The sequence below is a fragment of the Hylobates moloch genome, unplaced genomic scaffold (genome assembly GCF_009828535.3).
Source record: "Hylobates moloch isolate HMO894 unplaced genomic scaffold, HMol_V3 SCAFFOLD_18, whole genome shotgun sequence".
NCBI lineage: Eukaryota > Metazoa > Chordata > Mammalia > Primates > Hylobatidae > Hylobates > Hylobates moloch.
The window spans coordinates 16412110-16431795 of NW_026652293.1; the positions used below are offsets into that span (position 1 = coordinate 16412110).

At 36.8% G+C, this 19686-nt stretch overlaps 1 protein-coding gene across 4 annotated transcripts in view; it reads right to left on the reverse strand.

Moving 5' to 3' along the window:
* The window catches only part of CRB1 (crumbs cell polarity complex component 1), a 211901-nt gene that overhangs the window by 39345 nt on the left and 152870 nt on the right, over positions 1 to 19686 (reverse strand). For 3 of the 4 annotated variants that reach the window (XM_032137031.2, XM_032137029.2, XM_032137030.2), the window contains 5 exons: positions 18436 to 19392; positions 12404 to 12951; positions 10794 to 10959; positions 3769 to 4675; positions 688 to 816 (listed from right to left, as the gene is read on the reverse strand). In XM_032137031.2, the coding sequence (XP_031992922.1) occupies positions 688 to 816; positions 3769 to 4675; positions 10794 to 10959; positions 12404 to 12951; positions 18436 to 19392 (2707 nt within the window). Of the gene's footprint in view, positions 1 to 687; positions 817 to 3768; positions 4676 to 10793; positions 10960 to 11299; positions 11435 to 12403; positions 12952 to 18435; positions 19393 to 19686 lie in introns of all 4 variants that reach the window. The other variant, XM_032137032.2, reaches the window with a different exon arrangement.

The following is a 19686-nucleotide window of genomic DNA, read 5'->3' on the forward strand; positions in this document are numbered from 1 at the left end:
AAAGGTTAACTATTATCTGCTTAGATAGTATCTGTATTCTATAGAGCCCTGCTTCATAACTGTTTTGGGGACATAAATCCCTTTGAGCAGCTGATAAAAGCTATTCAGTATGCATTCTTTCTACCCCTGAACTTTCCCCTAGCCACTCAAATACATATTCTAATTTTTCTGTATTTTCAGCAGGTCACAGATTGCCTGAAGCCATTGACCAACTCCATTTTAAGAATTCCTATATGAGGTGAAGAAGAGTTGAAGAGTTTCTCTGGGAAAAGTAGAATCATATGGATAAGGTATATATACTTTTGGGTTGTAGGCAATTCTATGAGGCAATCTTTAGTTGTAATTTATTTTATCTCGACAGCAACCATATTTGCATCATGTATTAGAGTTAGCAACAAAAAAAAGACATGAATTCAGAAGTACTTATAAGAAAGAAAAATAGCACACTATACATTTTTTAAAAAACATTTTTCCCTATTTGAAGTTTTGTCTAATAAAATGTTCTCTCCTTTGATCTAAACTGTGGTTTTTCTTCTTTTTTATTGTTTCACTCTGTCTGAACCTCTATTTCAGCATAGATTTTTGTATGGGAACTGAGATAAAAAATTAGAGGAGAAAATGAACTTTGAGTAATCCCATCATTCTTTAGCTCAGAATTCTCTTCCAGAAAGCTCTAATGTGACTCACCGTTCTCCAGTAAAACCTGGCCGGCACATACATTTTAATTCAGCCTGGAACTCTGTGCAGTTGCCTCCATTGTAGCAAGTGAGATTTGTCTTCTCATTCCCACAGACTGTTGAGGGTAATCTGCTCTGTCTAGAGAGATAAAAGCAACAGCCACAGCTGTTCATCTTGTTCATCTCATTCAAGAAAACTTTTTTGATAAATTCATGTATGTAGTCAATGCCAAGCTAATTAAACACTCAGGCTGGAGGAGCTACAAATGCTTAATTGTGCTGTGTTATACAAGAATCATTTCTCCAGTAAAAAGCTCCTGCTGGAGGGTACTGTGACAAGCATGGCTATACATCTTCCATTTCTACACAGTTTTCACTTGTGAGATAAGATCTATGCCATGGGGTGGCAATAAATTTTGGGTTGGAAAAGAACTTGCTATAACTAGATTTGCTGCTGCTTTGCTAATAAATCAATAAAGGCCATAGGAAAATTGCATCTCTATAAAGGCCAGGAAAGCAAGGACAGCACTCTAGTACCCAAGCACTCATGTGATTTCTCTTGGTTTTCAGAGCTGAACTCCAGTTGCCCTGCCAAGACTTGCTGCTCCCTATGTAATAATTCATAGCTTCGAAGAATGCAAGCCAAATGCTGTCCAGGAGCTTTGTATATAGCACACAATGGTAACTGCATGTGAATTCAGAGTGTGGCTCTCTGGTATGGCAAGAAAGCTTTACATGTTAAAGAATCCTTATAAAAGGCGGAACAAGTATTAGAAGCTAAGCAGAACTTCACTGTAAGACAAAATCTAGTAGTGTGAAGGGACTGATGTTTAAAGAGTTTAATAGTGTTGCTTTGGACCTTTGACTCACTGTGTATGTGCATGGTATCAGATAACTAATAAATATTCAGGAAGTGTAAAATGAATTGAATTTTGTTCTGTTGTGTGTGCTGCAGCTAATGTGGATAGACTAGCTTATATGATGCTAAGTATGTCTCTTCCCACAAGAGCTAATCAATTCTACTTTAAAAAGAAGATATCATAAAGACTCTTCAAAAGAGCCAAAAATGTCAACCAGCTTTGAAAGAGGTCAATTAGCAATGCAAATATGAAGCTTTGTATACATCTTGGTTTTAATAAACAATTCCTGAATCTCATTAGAAGGTAGTTTTGAGGGCTTTCGTCTTTCAGAACTTGACTTTGATGAATTAGGCAGAAAAAAATTCTGGAGAACTAGTTACTAGGGCCTATGTGTTTATTTTACTCATCAAAATTCACAGTGAAATGTACTAAATTTGATCCTGAATTCTTCTTGCTTTTAAGCAGGCAGGTTACCTGTTGGGAACATTTAGCACCTGTAAGGGTGCCTTGCTTTCTCAGGCTCAGAACAGTAACTGCTAAGGAGAGATGTACAACTTCTTATAGGTAGGCCTACATGTTATGTTTGCTAGGAGATTCATGCAATTAAGGTAACACCTCTGAATTAGTGTAATGTCTACAGGCTGCCAACCCATTCCAGGTGTTCTTGCCAAAGTTCTGGAATGCATTACTTGTTAATAATAACCCTCTCACCTCCCCATAATGACTCAATTATTTAGTAAATTTAAAGCGGTGTAAGTTGTAAAAACAATAATAACTTCTTACATGGAAATACTGAAGCAATGTGACTTAGAAGAAAAATAGTCTTTCTTATCTCTGTTTATATAGCTTGAAATGGAGGTGGTTACAAGAACTAAAATACTGCTTTTGTAGTTGTAGAAAAATGTGAAATACTTTGAAATGGGCAAAAAAAAATCACTGCATATTCTTTCAATGCACTGCTGGGTTTATATAAAGGACCATCTAGGATTATCCACTTTTGCAGTGGTCTCTGCCTTATATTTTCTTTGCTAAGCTATATTACAATTCTGTAAGTTGTAGAAAACAATATTAATATGAAAACCTTGTTCATCAAAATGCAAATTAATTTATCTATAGTGAGCCATACAAATGATTAGCACACTATCGCAGATGACTTCAAATACTAGTTTTCTTGCCCTATGGGATATTAAACAGTTTTGTATTTATTAATAAATTCATTCACTCATTCTTGTTTGTATATATACATATACATATTCTTTAGATTGTCCTTTGAATTAGTTTTTATATCTTACTAGTTTCCTCATTAATTAATGACAAAATAATTAAAACATGTTTATTTTGTATTTGTCTGAGAATTATAATTCCACTGGTTTGAAATTACAGTTGACCCTTGAACAACACATGTTTGAATGGTGTGGATTCACTTATATGTGGCTTTTCTTTCACCTCTGCCACCACTGAGACAGCAAGACCAACCCCTTCTCTTCCTCTTCATCCTAATCAACACGAAGACAATCAAGATAAAGATCTTTGATGATCCATTTCCACTAATGAATAGTAAATTTATTTTCTCTTTCCTACGATTTTCTTAATAACATTTTATTTTCTCTAGCTTGCTTTATAGTAAGAAGACAGAATATGACATACAAAATATGTGTTAATTGACTATGTTATTGTTAAGGTTTCTGGTCGGCCAGGCTGATAGTTGTTACGTTTTGGGAGAGTTAAAAGTTAAATGTGGATTTTCAACTGCACGTCGGCACCTCTAACCCCTGCATTGTTCAAGGGTCAGCTGTATAATATACTCTTTTCGGGATTTTAGAGTATTTACTTGCCTGAAATAGCCCAGGGCATTATTTTAGCAATAGAAGTCATGCCTTCCCTAACAATACTACATTTCAGCCTTTGCATTTATTGTAAATGTATTTGTTTCCTGAGGCCTTGAAACTGTCAGATCCTGGGGCTTCAGTTCATGAGACATATTTTCACACAGATGACCGAGAAGATATTTTGCTGAAAGTCTGATTTAAACACTACCTTTCTGACTTGTAGAATATCCTGGTAAGTGAGATCCTGTCTTAACATGACCAAATTGTGACGGAAGCGACCAATGTCACCCTGTTCAGCACAATATATATGTATACCTTGAGGAGAGAGCTTTCCAATTTGACAAGAACAGTGATGCAGAGTATAGCTTCAAAGACCGAGCTTCATATGGACTTTATGCTCACCTGCAAAATTTTCCTGTAAAATTTCCAAAACAGAGGCAAGAATAGCCATTAGTATCACTAATGCAGGTGGCTCCATTTGCACACTGGTGACTCTGGCAGTTGTCTATATCCACTTCACAGTTCACACCAGTGTATCCAGGCTCACATGTGCAGTGGTAGGCTGCAACTCTGTCAGAGCAGTTGCCATGGATACAGGGATTTGAAAAGCATTCATCAATGTTGAGTTCACAGTGTTTCCCTGACCATCCCAAGGGACAGGAGCAATGATAAGAGCTATAGATGTCTTCACAGTTTCCTCCATGCAAACAGGGGTTGGAGTTGCAGACATTTAACTGCAAACAGCCAGTGACCACTGAATTGGTGGAGATTTTGAGAAATTGCTCTTCCTGAGGTTTATTAGTGAAACCATGAACATTTTCAAAGTAAGAGAGATAAATGCCTCCGATTTCTATCGTACTTAGACACCCTTGCAGGCCCTTTATATTGTCAATAGCTCCGTCACCCACATAAATATCTGTATTATCCTTCAAAAAGTTGAGGCTTCCAGTAGCAATTGTGCTGGTCACAAAAGGTGTTTGGTTGTCCACTTCCATTTGCCACCTGGAGGTCTGGGACAGTGGGTCTGTCATGGAAAGAGTCACTTCGTGCCATGTGCCGTCATTCACTGACTGCAAACTTGTCAGACTTAGCATATAAAAGCTGTTGCCACTTTGCAATTGAAAGAATAATCTGGAATCTTGAATGCTAATATTAAGAAATTCAGGCTCTTTTTCTGCATGCAATATTATTACATTTGCATCCCTTGTTCTGAAACCAAATGTGATATTGGTGAGTTCTCTGGTAATATTCCCATTGCTTCTGAATAATGTTTGACTGCTTTGTCCATGAAAAACAGCATTTGCAATACCTAATGAGAAAAGGTGATAATAATCAACAACTTTATTAAATCTATACTTTGCTTAATTACCTTTATTAATAGTAATGATCATTGTGTTAATAACATTGCATATTGACTATTTGATACATGTTACATACTGTGCTAGTTGCTTTTATATTATTTCTAATATAAAACTTTTGAATACAGGTATTATTATTATCCCCATTTTATGGAAGAAGTTGAGACTCACAGAATTTAAGTAATTTTGTTCATGGTCATGTAATTAATAAATAACAAAACCAGAATGTGAAACCTGGATGGTCTGATAGCAAAACCAAAACTATACATTTCTTTTCCATTGAAATCCTAATGCATGCCAATTTTTATTTTGCATTTGCTCTCACAAATAAAGCATTGATAATTCATTTTACACATAAATAAATTGAGCAAAAAGAAATCACAAATCTAGCTATGGTGACACAGAAAATTAACAGTGGAGTCTGGCTTCTGATTAAGCTGACGAATAGGCAGTTAAAAGTAGCATTCCAAATGACTGATTTACTTACCTGGTAAAACTCCAATTATGTGACAAGCTGCAAATTCTGTATCTACACCCAAGTACTTTCATATACAACCATATCAATTGCTCTCATGCTATATGTGAGCACAGCATTTTGGGCAATCCTATTGCATTTCTCTATTAAAAACTTTTTTCCCCATTCTATAAGATGATTAATAAACAACTTGTTCTGTCTCTTAAAATATCTAATTCTATCTCAGCTTATGATCTCACGTAATATTTTCTTGAAAAAACAGAGCTACTGCAGATATCCATCAAATCTGTAAACCTAATATTATTTGGATCCACACTACATTCTATCCTGCTATAATAGATGTACTGTCTGTATTCCCACCAAGGTCAACTCTACCAGTTATGCACTGGGTCCTACTGATTTTCACCTTTTAAACATATTATTCCTCTCTGCATTCTTTTTCTTTCTTGCATCATCAATTCCCCTTCCATTTTGTTGTTTCCCATCAATATACAAATATGTGTAATTGCTTTAATCTTAAAAAATAAAAATACACACATCCCCCAATCTGCTGCTTTTTTGTCTATTTTATTTACCAGCAAAACTTAATAATTTTATATCCCCATGGTCTCACCCTATCATTCCTCATTTTCTCTTTTATATATGCCACTCAAGCTTTTGTCCCAGTCACTTCACTAAAACCACTTTCATGGTTATAATGAATGACCTCCATGTTACTCAATGCAGTGGCCAATTATCTATTCTTATTGTATCACACTTTTCAGTAGCAAATGACCTGAAAACACTATCATTACATTATCAGGCACTATACCCAACCACCATCATCTTTCATTAAGACTAATTACTTTTTAGTGTCCCTGCTTCTACTCCTCTGCAGATTAATATAACAACCACTGCTTAGTCAAGCTCCATTAGTTATCATCTAAAAAGAAATCCTAAATTCTAAACATAACCACAAGAGTGTACATGATCTGAGCCAGCTGTGGGTATAATCTCAGCTCTCTGGGAGGCTGAGGAGGGTGGATAGCTCTAAGTCAGCAGTTTGAGACCATCCTGGGCAACATAATAAGACCCTGTCTCTCTTTAAAAAAAATATTCATGACAAAATTTTGCCATGTTAACAAAAAGCATCTACATGATCTGGCCCCTGATTAACTCTCCAATTCCAATTCATTCACAGGCCACAGCCACAATTTCTTTCCATTCATTGAAGATACACCAAGCTTGTTCCCAACGCAGGCCTTTTACACTTGCTGTTACTTATACCTAGAATATTATTTCCCCAGAGCTTCTTATACTTGGCTTTTTCTTTGTGTTAATATCACTCAAATGTTGCCTCCCAACAAAAGCCAAAATTGACAAATGGGATCTCATTAAACTAAAGAGCTTCTGCACAGCAAAAGAAACTACCATCAGAGTGAACAGGCAACCTACAGAATGGGAGAAAATTTTTGCAACCTACTCATCTGACAAAGGACTAATATCCAGAATCTACAATGAACTCAAACAAATTTACAAGAAAAAAACAAACAACCCCATCAAAAAGTGGGCAAAGGACATGAACAGACACTTCTCAAAAGAAGACATTTATGCAGCCAAAAAACACATGAAGAAATGCTCATCATCACTGGCCATCAGAGAAATGCAAATCAAAACCACAGTGAGGTACCATCTCACACCAGTTAGAATGGCCATCATTAAAAAATCGGGAAACAACAGGTGCTGGAGAGGATGTGGAGAAATAGGAACACTTTTACACTGTTGGTGGGACTGTAAACTAGTTCAACCATTGTGGAAGTCAGTGTGGCGATTCCTCAGGGATCTAGAACTAGAAATACCATTTGACCCAGCCATCCCATTACTGGGTATATACCCGAAGGACTATAAATCATGCTGCTATAAAGACGCATGCACACGTATGTTTATTGTGGCACTATTCTCAATAGCAAAGACTTGGAACCAACCCAAATGTCCAACAACAATAGACTGGATTAAGAAAATGTGGCACATATACACCATGGAATACTATGCAGCCATAAAAAATGATGAGTTCGTGTCCTTTGTAGGGACATGGATGAAATTGGAAAACATCATTCTCAGTAAACTATCACAAGGACAAAAAACCAAACACCGCATGTTCTCACTCATAGGTGGGAATTGAACAATGAGAACTCATGGACACAGGAAGGGGAACATCACACTCTGGAGACTGTTGTGGGGTGGGGGGAGGGGGGAGGAACAGCATTAGGAGATATACCTAATGCTAAATGACGAGTTAATGGGTGCAGGAAATCAACATGGCACATGGATACATATGTAACAAACCTGCACATTGTGCACATGTACCCTAAAACCTAAAGTATAAAAAAAAAAAAATTATAACAACAACAAAAAAAATGTTGCCTCCTCTGAGAAGCTTTTCCCTGAGTATCCAAGTTAAAAAAACTGCCTCCCTGCATTCACTGTCTATGCTTAATTTTCTCCATAGCTCCCATTACCACTTAAAATTATGTTTATTTGTTTACTTGTTCCTTCACTGTCTTTCTGCACTAGGACATAAGCTTTATAAAACCAAGGATCTTCTCTGTCTAGGTTATCACTAAATCCTTATGCCTAAGCCTGTGTGTCCCTGATGTATAGTAGGTGCTCAGTAAACATAATTAAATGAATACTCTATGAAAATAACTCCATCCTGTATCCTGAAAAGTGAGATAATGATTAGAAACCACAGCAGGAGCAAATTTCAGTATATTATTCAAGTGTATTATTTGACTTAAATAAATCAATTCCTTTGATCTTATTGTTTTTTACTCTGTGTGTGTGTGTGTGTGTGTGTGTGTGTGTGTGTGTGTGTGTTTGTGTGTTTCAACCAGGTTTGGAGTTGGGAATTTAGGGGAAAAAAGAGCAACAAGTGTTTCATTACATGTTTTTAAGTAAATGTTAAAATGAAAAATCTCTAAAATTCTCCAACTATGAAATGAAGACTGTGTTCTACAATGCTATATAAATATATTTATTAACTTTGTTGAGCACACTGAAATCATGTCTTCTGATCTGGGTAAAAAACACGATATACCTAATTACTTTTGTACTTCACCTTTTCTTTGGGGAACTTTGCCATAATAAGCACACCTGTATTTGAGGTGAGTTATAAATGTTTAAATCTTGGTACGATACAGAGATAGAGATGATTAAAGTCCTAAAGGCAAACTCAGGGTAATTTATCAGCTGTACTCTCAAGAGTATCTTGTTCCATTAGACTTAATCTTTTCAATATATTTTGCTTGGAAAGAAAATATAATAGCGTCATAAGATTACATAAAATTAAAATTATGAGAGTAGTAAAAGTGAATTCTGGGTTCATACCTGTCAATTAGAAAATTGATTTATAATTCCTATTGTACACCTATTTATTTACGTTTTCTCTCTTCACTAAGATAAGCTATACTTAAAAAATGCTACTGGGACTTTCTGGGGGTGTCAGAGTTGGACTTACTAGTCTTTTGCTATCGGCAATGTTGTAGCAGTAAAGGTTCACTTCACTTCTTTCTGACACATGTTTCTCCGGCTCCTAAACTGCTTGATGTGTAGATTGCAGAGCAGTGTGCATACTTTTTTGGGGCTGCCACTGTTTTTAGAAATCCTATTCCTTTTTCCTGTGAAAATATTCAAAACGATTTGGACACCAGGTAGAACATAGCTGAGACTAACAACTTTAGTATTTCTATCAAAAGATCAACAGTAAAATTAATAATTAAGAAGTTATTTTAGAATAATTAAAGTAGAACGAAAAAGTATCATTTAAAATTTTGTGCCCCATTAAAAACCAATTTACATTCTTTATGCCAACTCATCATGTTTTCTATACATGTGTAGTACCTATTTCTTAAGTATGAAACATAAAAGCATATGTATTTTTCTTCCCCAAGTGTATATACAGTGTAATGTATTTCATACAGGTCTTTTAAATAATATGATTTTGAAGTATAGAAACATAAAAGTAAATACATTTTTTTCTTTGTCTCAGTTACTTCGGGGCCCAGTCTAGATAGTATGTCATTGCTACTGACCTTAAGCCAAACTATCCTCTAGTTCCATTCCATTATTTTAGTGCAGTATTTTTATTTTTATTTTTATTTTGAGACAGGGTCTTGTTTTATTGCCCAGGCTAGAGTGCAGTGGTGTGATCCTAGCTTACTGCAGACTCAAATTCTTGGGCTCAAGCAATCCTCCCACTTCTGCCTCCTAAAGTGTTGGGATTATAGGCGTCAGTCACTGCATCCAGCATGCATTTTTTTTTATAGTAAGCTGATAATGTACTTAATGTCCACAGCAGTTAAGTGAAAATATTAAGTAAATTTGAAGAAAATAATATCAATTTATTTATTTAACAAATATTGACGAGCAAGAAACCACATAGAAAATTTTCTTGCCTTGTGAAGCTTATATTCTCATGATGAAAGAGATGATAGACAAATACATCAATGCATATGTAACAAAATATCAAGGAACAATAAGAGATAAAAATAAAAATAAAGTCAAGTTGGAGGATGTTTGTGTAGAAACCTGAACGAAGTGACAAAGGTGACCTGTGAATCTCTGGGCTAAGAGAGTTCAGGAGGGAGGTGGTGGTGTGTGGGCCTGACTGTATGGAGCAAAAGAGAGAATGGAGTGAGAATATTGGAAGCACATTGCGGACAACACATTAAAGGATTTTTTTCTCCCTATTCTTTAAGGCAGAGAAATGGGATGGTAGCTGGTAGGAATAGGAGTGAGGGAGTGTCAAAAGAAATTTTTTGTAATGATGGAAAAATTGATACTGGTGTGTGAGAGAAAAGTTTTAGGAGCACAATCTTTGAATAAGGGGAAGAAATTAGAATTCAGTGCAAACTTAGAGGGTTGGCTATCAACTAGACTGTGCATTATTTGAAGTAGGTGAGAAGACAGAATATAAATAACAGTATAGTTAGTGGGTGGATATGTCAAAATTGTGAATACTGTATAGTATTCAAATTGCTAACATTTGGAAAATTGTGTTTTGTAGTACAGAAGATGGACAGGAAAACCTTTCACAGTGAGGGAAATTCTCATAGAAAACATTAATTGAGTGCCTAACATGTTTGATTATTTACAGATAAAGTCATAGAATCATCACAAAGAAACCGAAAAAGTAGAAAGTGTTCTCCTATTTTACAGGTGAGGAAGGTTTAGATGATGGAGATCACATGAATTGCCTGAGGCCTCATAGTTAATAAATGGCAATGTGTAACATGCACATATTTATTCTGTGTTCCCAGTAATTAGGGAAGGAAAGTCAAATATTACCTTGTTAATCCTTTTTTAGGAAATCAGCTTTAAATGATTAAGCATCTAGGTTTAGAGTTGCTGTGACCTCCATTTCCTATCCAGACACCCACCAAGGGCAGGATGAGGCAAGAGGCCAGTCAGGTTTATTAGCCTACTCTCATAGGGGAAACAAGCATAGATTAATTTAATAAGCTGGCTTTGTCTATACTCTTTTTCTGTGTTTGCTCTTGGAATAACTCAAATGTTGCAACTTAACCGGTGAGATGGTAGGTTTGAACTCTACCTACATTCAAATCCTTGAAGCACCGGCTGGCACTGGGCTCCGCGAGGACACGGGCTGAATCCACACCACTGAACCTCCTCACAGGCTTTCCCACTTGTGTGGGCAGGACAGGAACAGGAGAAGTCATCCCACAGGGAATGGCAAACACCTCCATTGTGACAGGGGTTGGACTGAGCAGAAAAGAAATCAAAGGTATAAAAAGCACTGGCAACTAAATAGAAAAATGTTGATGGTGAGACCACATATCTGTTATTTTAAAATGCTAATTTCCCTGCATCTTTACGTTTTAAACTTTTAATATCCATTGTTAACTAAATAGAATAAAAATGACTACTGCCATTACCAGCTCCTTTCTAAAAGGTCAGAGTGGTGGCAGAGAGAGAGAAAAGATACAAAATTGATCTATAGGACAAGGAGGATTTTTCAAGTATAGCAGCGTCCTCTGTAATTTACAAATTACCAGGCACTTTTTCACATGCACTAATTATCATTTGAGGAAGGGATTCTTACTCCTGGTTTTATAGACGATAAAAGGAAGGTGTTTCCAGTTGCCCAAGATCCCATACAGAAGTGAAACAGTGAAACTTGGTACCTAGGTCCTCTGGATCCCAACTCAGTGAGTGCCCTTCCCACATTGGTCTTCCTCTGAATCAGACACATAGTATTATTATTTGAGTTCTCATAAGGTTGCTCACAAAATGTATTCAAAATGAAAGTATTTAAAAAAATTTTTTAGAGCATGAACTGTGTTTGTCCTGGGTCTACTATTAACATATGATTCGGGCTAGTTACATAACCTTTCTAAACTTCAGTTACTTTATCTGTAAATAACGTAAATTGGGACAACAACAATGCCTGCTTTCCACAGTAGTCCTTCAATAGAACTAAATGGATTAATCCATGTAAAATAGTGCCTAGTACATTGAAAATGTTCCACAACTATGTTATAATAATTCATTTGTGTATATTTAGAACCAAGCTTAGTGTAGGGCCATAGTTGGAGCTCAACAAATGCTCGACACACAGAAATGCATTTCCTTTTTTCCCTTTGAAAGGTCATGCAGAGCTGACAAGTTCTTGTATTTAAGCAGCTCTTAGAAGAGCACATAGAATATTTAAAGTAAAGCTTGGGCTTTGAGAAATTATATTTCAGAGGATTTCAACTACCAGAAGGAAATTATCTCTCAGATTTCTCTTGTTGTTGCTGACTTAATAAAATTTCAAAACAATAGTAGCTGGGCATTTAAAATAAAGTTAACAATATCACCCAAAAAGAGTTAATTCGGTTAAACCTCTGGGGTGCCATTAGGAGTTTAGGAATTGAAATATTATTATACTTAAGTAATTTGATTGCTGTGAGGGTGAGAGAATCCTATAGCTGAAGTTACTTTGGTTAGTTAATAGATCCTGATGCCAAAAAGATCAAGGCCTCATTTCTATGGCTCAATGTAAATTTCACAGTCTTGTTGGAAAAATACAGATGAAATATTATTCTATGGTGGTGGGTCAGTAACATCATCTTTATATACAAAGAATGGTTTTAATAAGTTATCTTTTTAATAAAGTAAAAGTTTAACATACAGTATATACCTAGTTTGTATGAGTAATCATTACCTTGCAGCTGTTGTCTCCAGGACAGCCTTGGGTTACATTGACAAGAACTGGATTGAGAGATGCATCGTTTGTTGAATTTGGAAAGAATTCCAGATTTTGGTTGTTTAGTCTTACATCTTGGATACAGCCTTTGAAGAATCCACCATTAAGTTCAGTGTCTTGCTTGTCAGGTAGGCCACCAATGTAGATGACATCCCCCTTTTGGATTTTCCATGTAGAAGCAGAAATAAATCCTAGGTTTTGTGAAGATTGATACAGTTCAATTTTATTTGGCTTGATTTTCAAAGATATCAAGTGGACATTTCCATCATTAAGAACAAATTTTACTACTAATTTGGGAGAGTTTGGAGTCCGCATTGCTAGTCTGCCACGCTCTAGCCAGACACGGATATATTGATAAGTGCTGTTTTCCAAAGCTAGAAGTAAGCCTGATGGTTGAAGTGTTCGGACAAACATGGAGAGGCTGATGGTGTCTCCATAGCTCTCATCAAGAGTAAAGACAACATATCCAGTGGAGTCGTCCTGGCCAAATCTGCCTGCCACATACTCTTCAATGTCAAAATAGAGGAGGAGGAGGAAAAAAAAAAAGAAACATCTTAAGGCTCAAAGGACAGAAGAGATGGAAGACGAAAATTATACATTTCACACACACATGCACACAGGCATACACACTCATACATAGCTTTTAAAGTTCAGGACAGGCTTATTAAATAGAATAATGATTTGGCCTCTTTCTCGGCTTCTGAGTTTACTTCATCCCTAAAATAACTGTATTTTGGTTTGTAGTTTACACTTGAGGCCCATTGATCACAAAACAGACCAAAAAGATCTCTGCATTGATAAACTAAATAATCTCCCCTTCGCTGCCCTAAAATATGGGCCTTAATGGTGGTATACCAGACACTACTATACTCCAACTTGGTGGAAGAAATTTTTGGACAAGGGCACTTCATGCAACCCTCTGCAAGTGGACTGTGCAGGCAGTCATAATCTTTGCTACGTAGAAGCACGCTGAAGCAAACATGTCACTAAACCTAATTATTCTTTGTAAAGAAATTTATTAGAACCTGGACTGTATTTGTCTCAAGTCTGCTATTAACATGTGATTTAGGCTAGTTACATAACCTTTCTAAACTTCAGGTTTTTAATCGGTAAATAACATAAATTGAGACAACAGAAATCAAGAATTAGATGATTAAATCTTCTCTTGGGATGACATCTCACATAAGAAGCAAGGCAGTTGAGCAAGGAAAAAGAAAGACCCTTCCTTCTGTGGTCCTGGTTGGGAGTAGGAAAGGCACAGGAAACAGAGAACTACGGGCAAAGCTGAGTATTAAACCCATCATGCATTTCCTGTGGTCAGAGGAGTTAGTGATGCTCATATGTGGCAATGCTATTGATGTGCATCACCTCAAGAAAACTCTTGAGATGTATAAAAATAAAAACTGACATTGTAAAATATAGGTGACATGGTAGGAAGAAAACTTTCCATCCTCATCAAGCTTACATTCTAGTTGGAGGAAAGACACCAGACACAGACAAGGAAGCAAAATATATAATGTGTCAGATGGTGAGAAATCCTTTAGCATAAAATGTCAGGTAGAGAAAAGGAATAGGGCAATTTGGAGGGGTGGAATTATAATTTTAAATAGAACAATCAGGGAGGAACTCTGAGAAAGTGATATTTGAGCAAAAGCCCAAAGTTATACTACATTATCGTAGTAACTCAAGAGAGAAAAGATGGTGGCTTGGATCAGTGGTAATGTGAAAGTGGTGAAAAGTGGTCAGATTTTCAAAATATTTTGAAGGTAGACACAACAGAATTTTCTGGAGCAAGCTCATCTCTAAGGTTTTGGGCCTAAGCAACTGGAAGCATGAAGTTTCTATCTGCAGAGATAGGGAAGAAAACTGGAGGAACAGATTTTTGGGTGAGGTGGGAGTCCATATTAAATTTGAGATGCCTTTTTGGATATTCAAGCAGAAGCGACTAGTGGGCAGTTGATATAGAAGTTCAGGCACGATGTTCTGATAATGTGGAATTTGTTGGTATACATCACCTTCCATCGGCCCTTCTTTCAACATTGGGAATCACATTTCAACATGAGATTTGGAGGGGGCATACATCCAAACCATAGTAGGTATTTAGAGCCACAAGACTGGATGAGATCACCAAGAGAGTGAGTATATAGAGAGAAAACGAGAGGTCCAAGAAGTAAGCCCTTGGACTTGATGCAAGAGTAGCCAGTAAGATAAGAGGAGAACCAAGGGAGAGTGGTGGCCCATAAGCCTGGTGAGAAAATAGTTTTTCAGGAGGAGGGAGTGTTTAATTGTGTTAACTGGTATTGAGAAATCAAGTAAGATTGGGACTGAGAATTGACCATTGATTTTGCAATCTAGAAAGCATTAATAACTTGACAAGAGCACTGTCTTCAAGACATTGCTGTCTTCAAGATTTTATATCCCAGTACTAACCAGAAAAAAAGAGCATATTTCAGCATGTCTAAATGTCATCATATGGCCCAGCTGAAGTTTGGGCCTTATAAGTTTAGAGTGGGAGAAACATACTTAACTATAGTAAAACTTGCTTAGACAATCATCTGTGTTTGAAGATCTTCTGCATAAAAGGCTATATTTTCAGAACACTGACTTGATTTAATACAGGAACATTGCATTTTGAATCTGCATTTGGAGACCACCTGCTCCAGACAACTACCGGTAGCTTTCAAAAGTGTACTGTTAGATAAAATAACCCCTCTGAAGAGGTTAACATCTCTGAACACACTGCAGTACTTTCATATAAGATAAAATGCTTAATAAGAAAATCTGGCCCTTGCAGCCCCTGAGGTTTGAAGATATGCCCAGAATCACTCAACCTCAGGGGTAGTGGGGTGCCTGCTGGTCACCCCAGGACGCCTTCAGCATCACTTTGTGGATCTGGATTAAAAGCCAAAACACAGAGTATTTTTTTTTTCTCAGAAGCCTGACTCTTCAGCAATCCTATTCCTCAGAAATCACAAGCAACTAGTCAGCATGTGTGATTTGCTACATGATTTTAGAAACACCTGAAGACACATGACTTGGCTGTGCATTTGGAAGGGTGATACTCATACAAGTGGTTGACATGTCATGAAGAGGGACAACATATGCAGATGAAAAACAATTTTGGCAAGCTTTAATGATTGATGGAATACAACATGATGAAATTTCACAAGAATAAGTAAGAGCCAGTTCTATCTAAATGTGCCTTATAAGTTTAGAGTGGGAGAAACAGGACTATGTGGCATCATGAGTGACAATGATACAAAGTGATGCAATCACGAAGTGTGGCTGCCAAAAAGTCAATGTTGTATTGAGCCGAAAAACAGAAGCACATTATCTAGAATAAGGGAGGTTATGGCCCTGTGTGTCACTGTATCATCCAGCACATACAGACATCACATCTTAGAAGGAATACAAAGAAGCAAATATATTCCAAAACCTGCAAGCAGCTGATGAAGTGTCGGAAAACTATGTCAGATGGCAAACATTAGAAGAAACGGGATGTTTAGCCTGAATAGAATTGATGGTTTAGATGGCTCAAGATACTTTTCTTCAGATATTAAGTATTCTCAAGTAGCAGGCAAGTTGAGATTTTTATTTGCATGTCTTCCAGAAATGCAACATGGTCAATGAAGGAAAACAACAGGCAAATCCTATTTTATTTCAATATAAGGAAATAACTTTGGGGCAATTTTTGGCAAGATGGAGTGAGTGATCTCTCTATTTGTGAAGGTGTCTGAGCAGAGATTTGAGCCACTACATTTGGCAGGTACAATTGCGTTAAAAATTCAGTCACAGAATGAATCTTCTTCTATATCTAGGAAACTATAACTCTAAGAGAATAAAATTCTCAAAATCTAGGTATATGGCTGAAGAGAAGAGATATGTAAATTGCTTTTGTAAAGTCAAATGTTCACCAGAGAGCAAGAGGTAGGTGATGCCATTTATTCTGAGTAGTAGTATCTTGAATGCTTCAAGTTCTTACAAACAGTCAACACAAGATATGCTGAGAGAAACTTATGGACACTTCTGTGAACTAAGCTTAGTTAAATCCTTTTCAGCACTCTTTCTGTTGAGAAATTAGATTATTTTAAAAAGATCAACCTTGATATATTGGAAATCACTATGTCTTTTGTGTTTAGTCAGCCACCGAAATCCTCTATCCAGTCTCCTTGTTCATTACAGTGTATACCATGGTTGGAAAACATTGAGCCAAATATGAGTGCAAGGAATGAATGGGCTGAAGTTTCCCTTTGTGCTTTTTAGTATGTCTCCTCCCTCTTGAATATACACGTACAGTAGCAGAAAGACTTCATGTTCTCATTACTGCTTAAAAGCATTGTTTGTAGTGGGAATAAACTCTCCAGGAAACATTCCTTCTAGATAACAGAAAATACAGAATATTTTAATTTTATAATGAAGAGGTGATATGAAAAATATAATTTTTCTTAAATTTATACCAAGAATTTTCAGAAAGAAAAGATTTTACAGAACTGTCTCTCTGTAAAGTGATCTTTTGAAGTCAAATATTTTCATGAGGGTTAAACAGTTTCAAATAATGTTGGAGTATGAGGAAACTGGGAGAAGCGGGGGAAGGGTAACCAATTCAGGAACTTGGTTTGAAAAGTTCATGGTTTTCCAAGTTGGATAAAATAAAGAAAACCAGAACCCACTGGATTGGCATCTCTTGAATCTATTTACTAGGACAGTTAACATCACCAAGGTCAGTATTAACCTCATGGGTCACTGCATCTGGAAGCCAGTCAAAATGAGTCAGCATCTGTTTGTTATTTTGTATATGTAGTAAAAATATTGCCTTAGGTCAATTAAATTTTTCTTCAGAAAGTGAACATTGCCTCAGCATAATTTCCCTTTTTCTCCTTAAAAAAAATCACAAAACAACTTGCCATTCTATTTAAAATATTACGTAGAGCTAGTAGACGCCATACTTCATTGTCAAACAGGTCCATGATTTGTAATGAATATTGTGGTCAGGGGGAAATCCTTGAGTAGTTTCTAATAATTCTTAGACATTTGAACATGGAATAGAGTATAGGCTAAGACTGGTTTTAATTTTACTTCATGTAAAGCAGAGAAGACTACTTACCAGATGTTGTCCTACTTCAAGTTACTCTAAAATCTTGGGGTAAATTACAGCTGAACTTCAAAGCAGTCTCTTACAATTACCTCTCAGACTTTTTCAATGTATGATAATAATAATAAAAAGAAACAGGTAAATAATGATCACTATCAACAGCAATCTCTAGAACAATGTTGGAAGTTAAGGATTTTGAAATACTTTGCAAACTGTGGTTTACTAGAGAAATTAGATCAATTAGTTTATGGCATCTACCAAGTTCTACTATTGTTACTTTCCACATTTTCTTTTCTTTTTTTTTTTTTCTTAAGACACCTAGTATATTATCTGTCTTCTCCAGGGCAACCTTGGAAAAGATACCTTTGAATAAAATTGGCATTTTATAAAACCACTATGCTTAATTATGATTGCGGAGCAAGTGTGAATTGCATGGAAAGGAGAGCAAGGAAATGAATATTTACAGATAATTTACTATGCACAAAATATCATGCTAGTATGTGGCACTGACAAATTTTATGTCTAAGGTTCTTTTTTTTCCAAAAGATTATTTCTCTTTCAAATGAGATTTACAATAAATTTCTGATATGCGACCAATGGTAAAATTGCAGTAGCATTTTGCACACACAAGGATGAAAACCTCTTTGGAAAGGAGCTATCTGCTTATTTTTTTTTACTTCTGTGTATGAGCGAAACTGATGGCCTATGAATCCACTCAAAATTAATTAATGCACATCACTGCCCTCTTCTTTTCTTTCTCATCAGTGGGCAACCAGCATCAGAAGTCCTGTGGGGTCATTATGTTTCATAGCAGGCAGAAGCAGTCTGGCTGTTTTTGCTGTTTCTGCTCTGCTCTGAGGCACGGCACTCCTAGCCATAGCACTTAGCTTCCTCTCACCTCTCAGACAGTTGGGGCCTTTATAGGGCCTGTGGCAGTCACACTGGTAATTCAGCCACAAGTTGATGCAGCGTCCTCTGCTTTGACAAGGTTGGCTTTCACACCAATCCTTTCTCACACAGCCTGCCTTGACATTTAATGATGAGCCAGATGAGATGTTCTCCAGGGTAATGTGATTCCAATCAATTTTAATGTCTTGGAGACAGCCTACAAACGAAGGTGTGGATGGTATATTATAGAAGTTAAGCAGAGCAACACCATTGCTGGTCGTTCCCACTGGTAAACCACCCAAAAAGGAGTTCTGAAAAGCACATATTGATTGATCACTTTCAAGTGGAGAAGGAGCTTTCGCGATGCATTTCTCCTTACAGGAGTCGTCGATTAAGGTAAGGGTCACAGCCTCTGCAAATATTACCTCCACGAAATGCCACTCTCCATCGCTGGTGTTGTGGGAAATGTACAGAAGCACCTTTGACTGATTATTGACCTGAATTGATAAGTGAATGTAGCCACTTAGCAGCTCCAGCTTCACAAACACATCCCTGTTGCTTCGGAAAAGTAGAAGAGCCATTGGCTGAACAGTCTGAAACCTGAGGGCTATGTTACAAACTGAGCCCTTGGTTGTCACTGAGCCACTTTTGACCCACAGGAAGCCATCGCCCTCAAATGAAAGTGTGGTTGCGATTTCACACAGAGACCCGGTGTAGCCAGATGGACACAGGCAGCTGAATCCATGCTGGCCATCTTGGAAGTGAGGGATGCATATTCCATTATTTAGACAATGCTGATGGGTACAGCCCAGGAGAATATCAGAACAGTCCCTTCCTCCATAAAAAGTTCTAGAAAGGTTATCAGATGGGCAATGGCAAGTATAATTCCCAGGCAAGTTCTCACAAGTACCACCATTTTGGCAAGGGTTTGAAGAACATTCATTGACGTCTTCTTCACAGTGGATTCCTGTTAAATAATAAAAAGGGGCTAAAATTATATATATTCACATCAAAAATAGAAGTTTCACGTAATTGCTTGTATAATCTTGCAGAAGTGCGTGAATAGCTCAGGTTTAGGACTGTAATGGAGTAAAATGTAAACGCTTATTAAGGAAAAGTAAAATCAATTCTGTATTCCACCTGTGTCATGAAGAAAAAAGATGCACTCATGGCAGGCTTTGTAGTCTTCCCCTAGGAATAGATAATTTGCCAAATACTGTGATTGATTCCAACTATCATTGCCAGATATACATGCAGCACT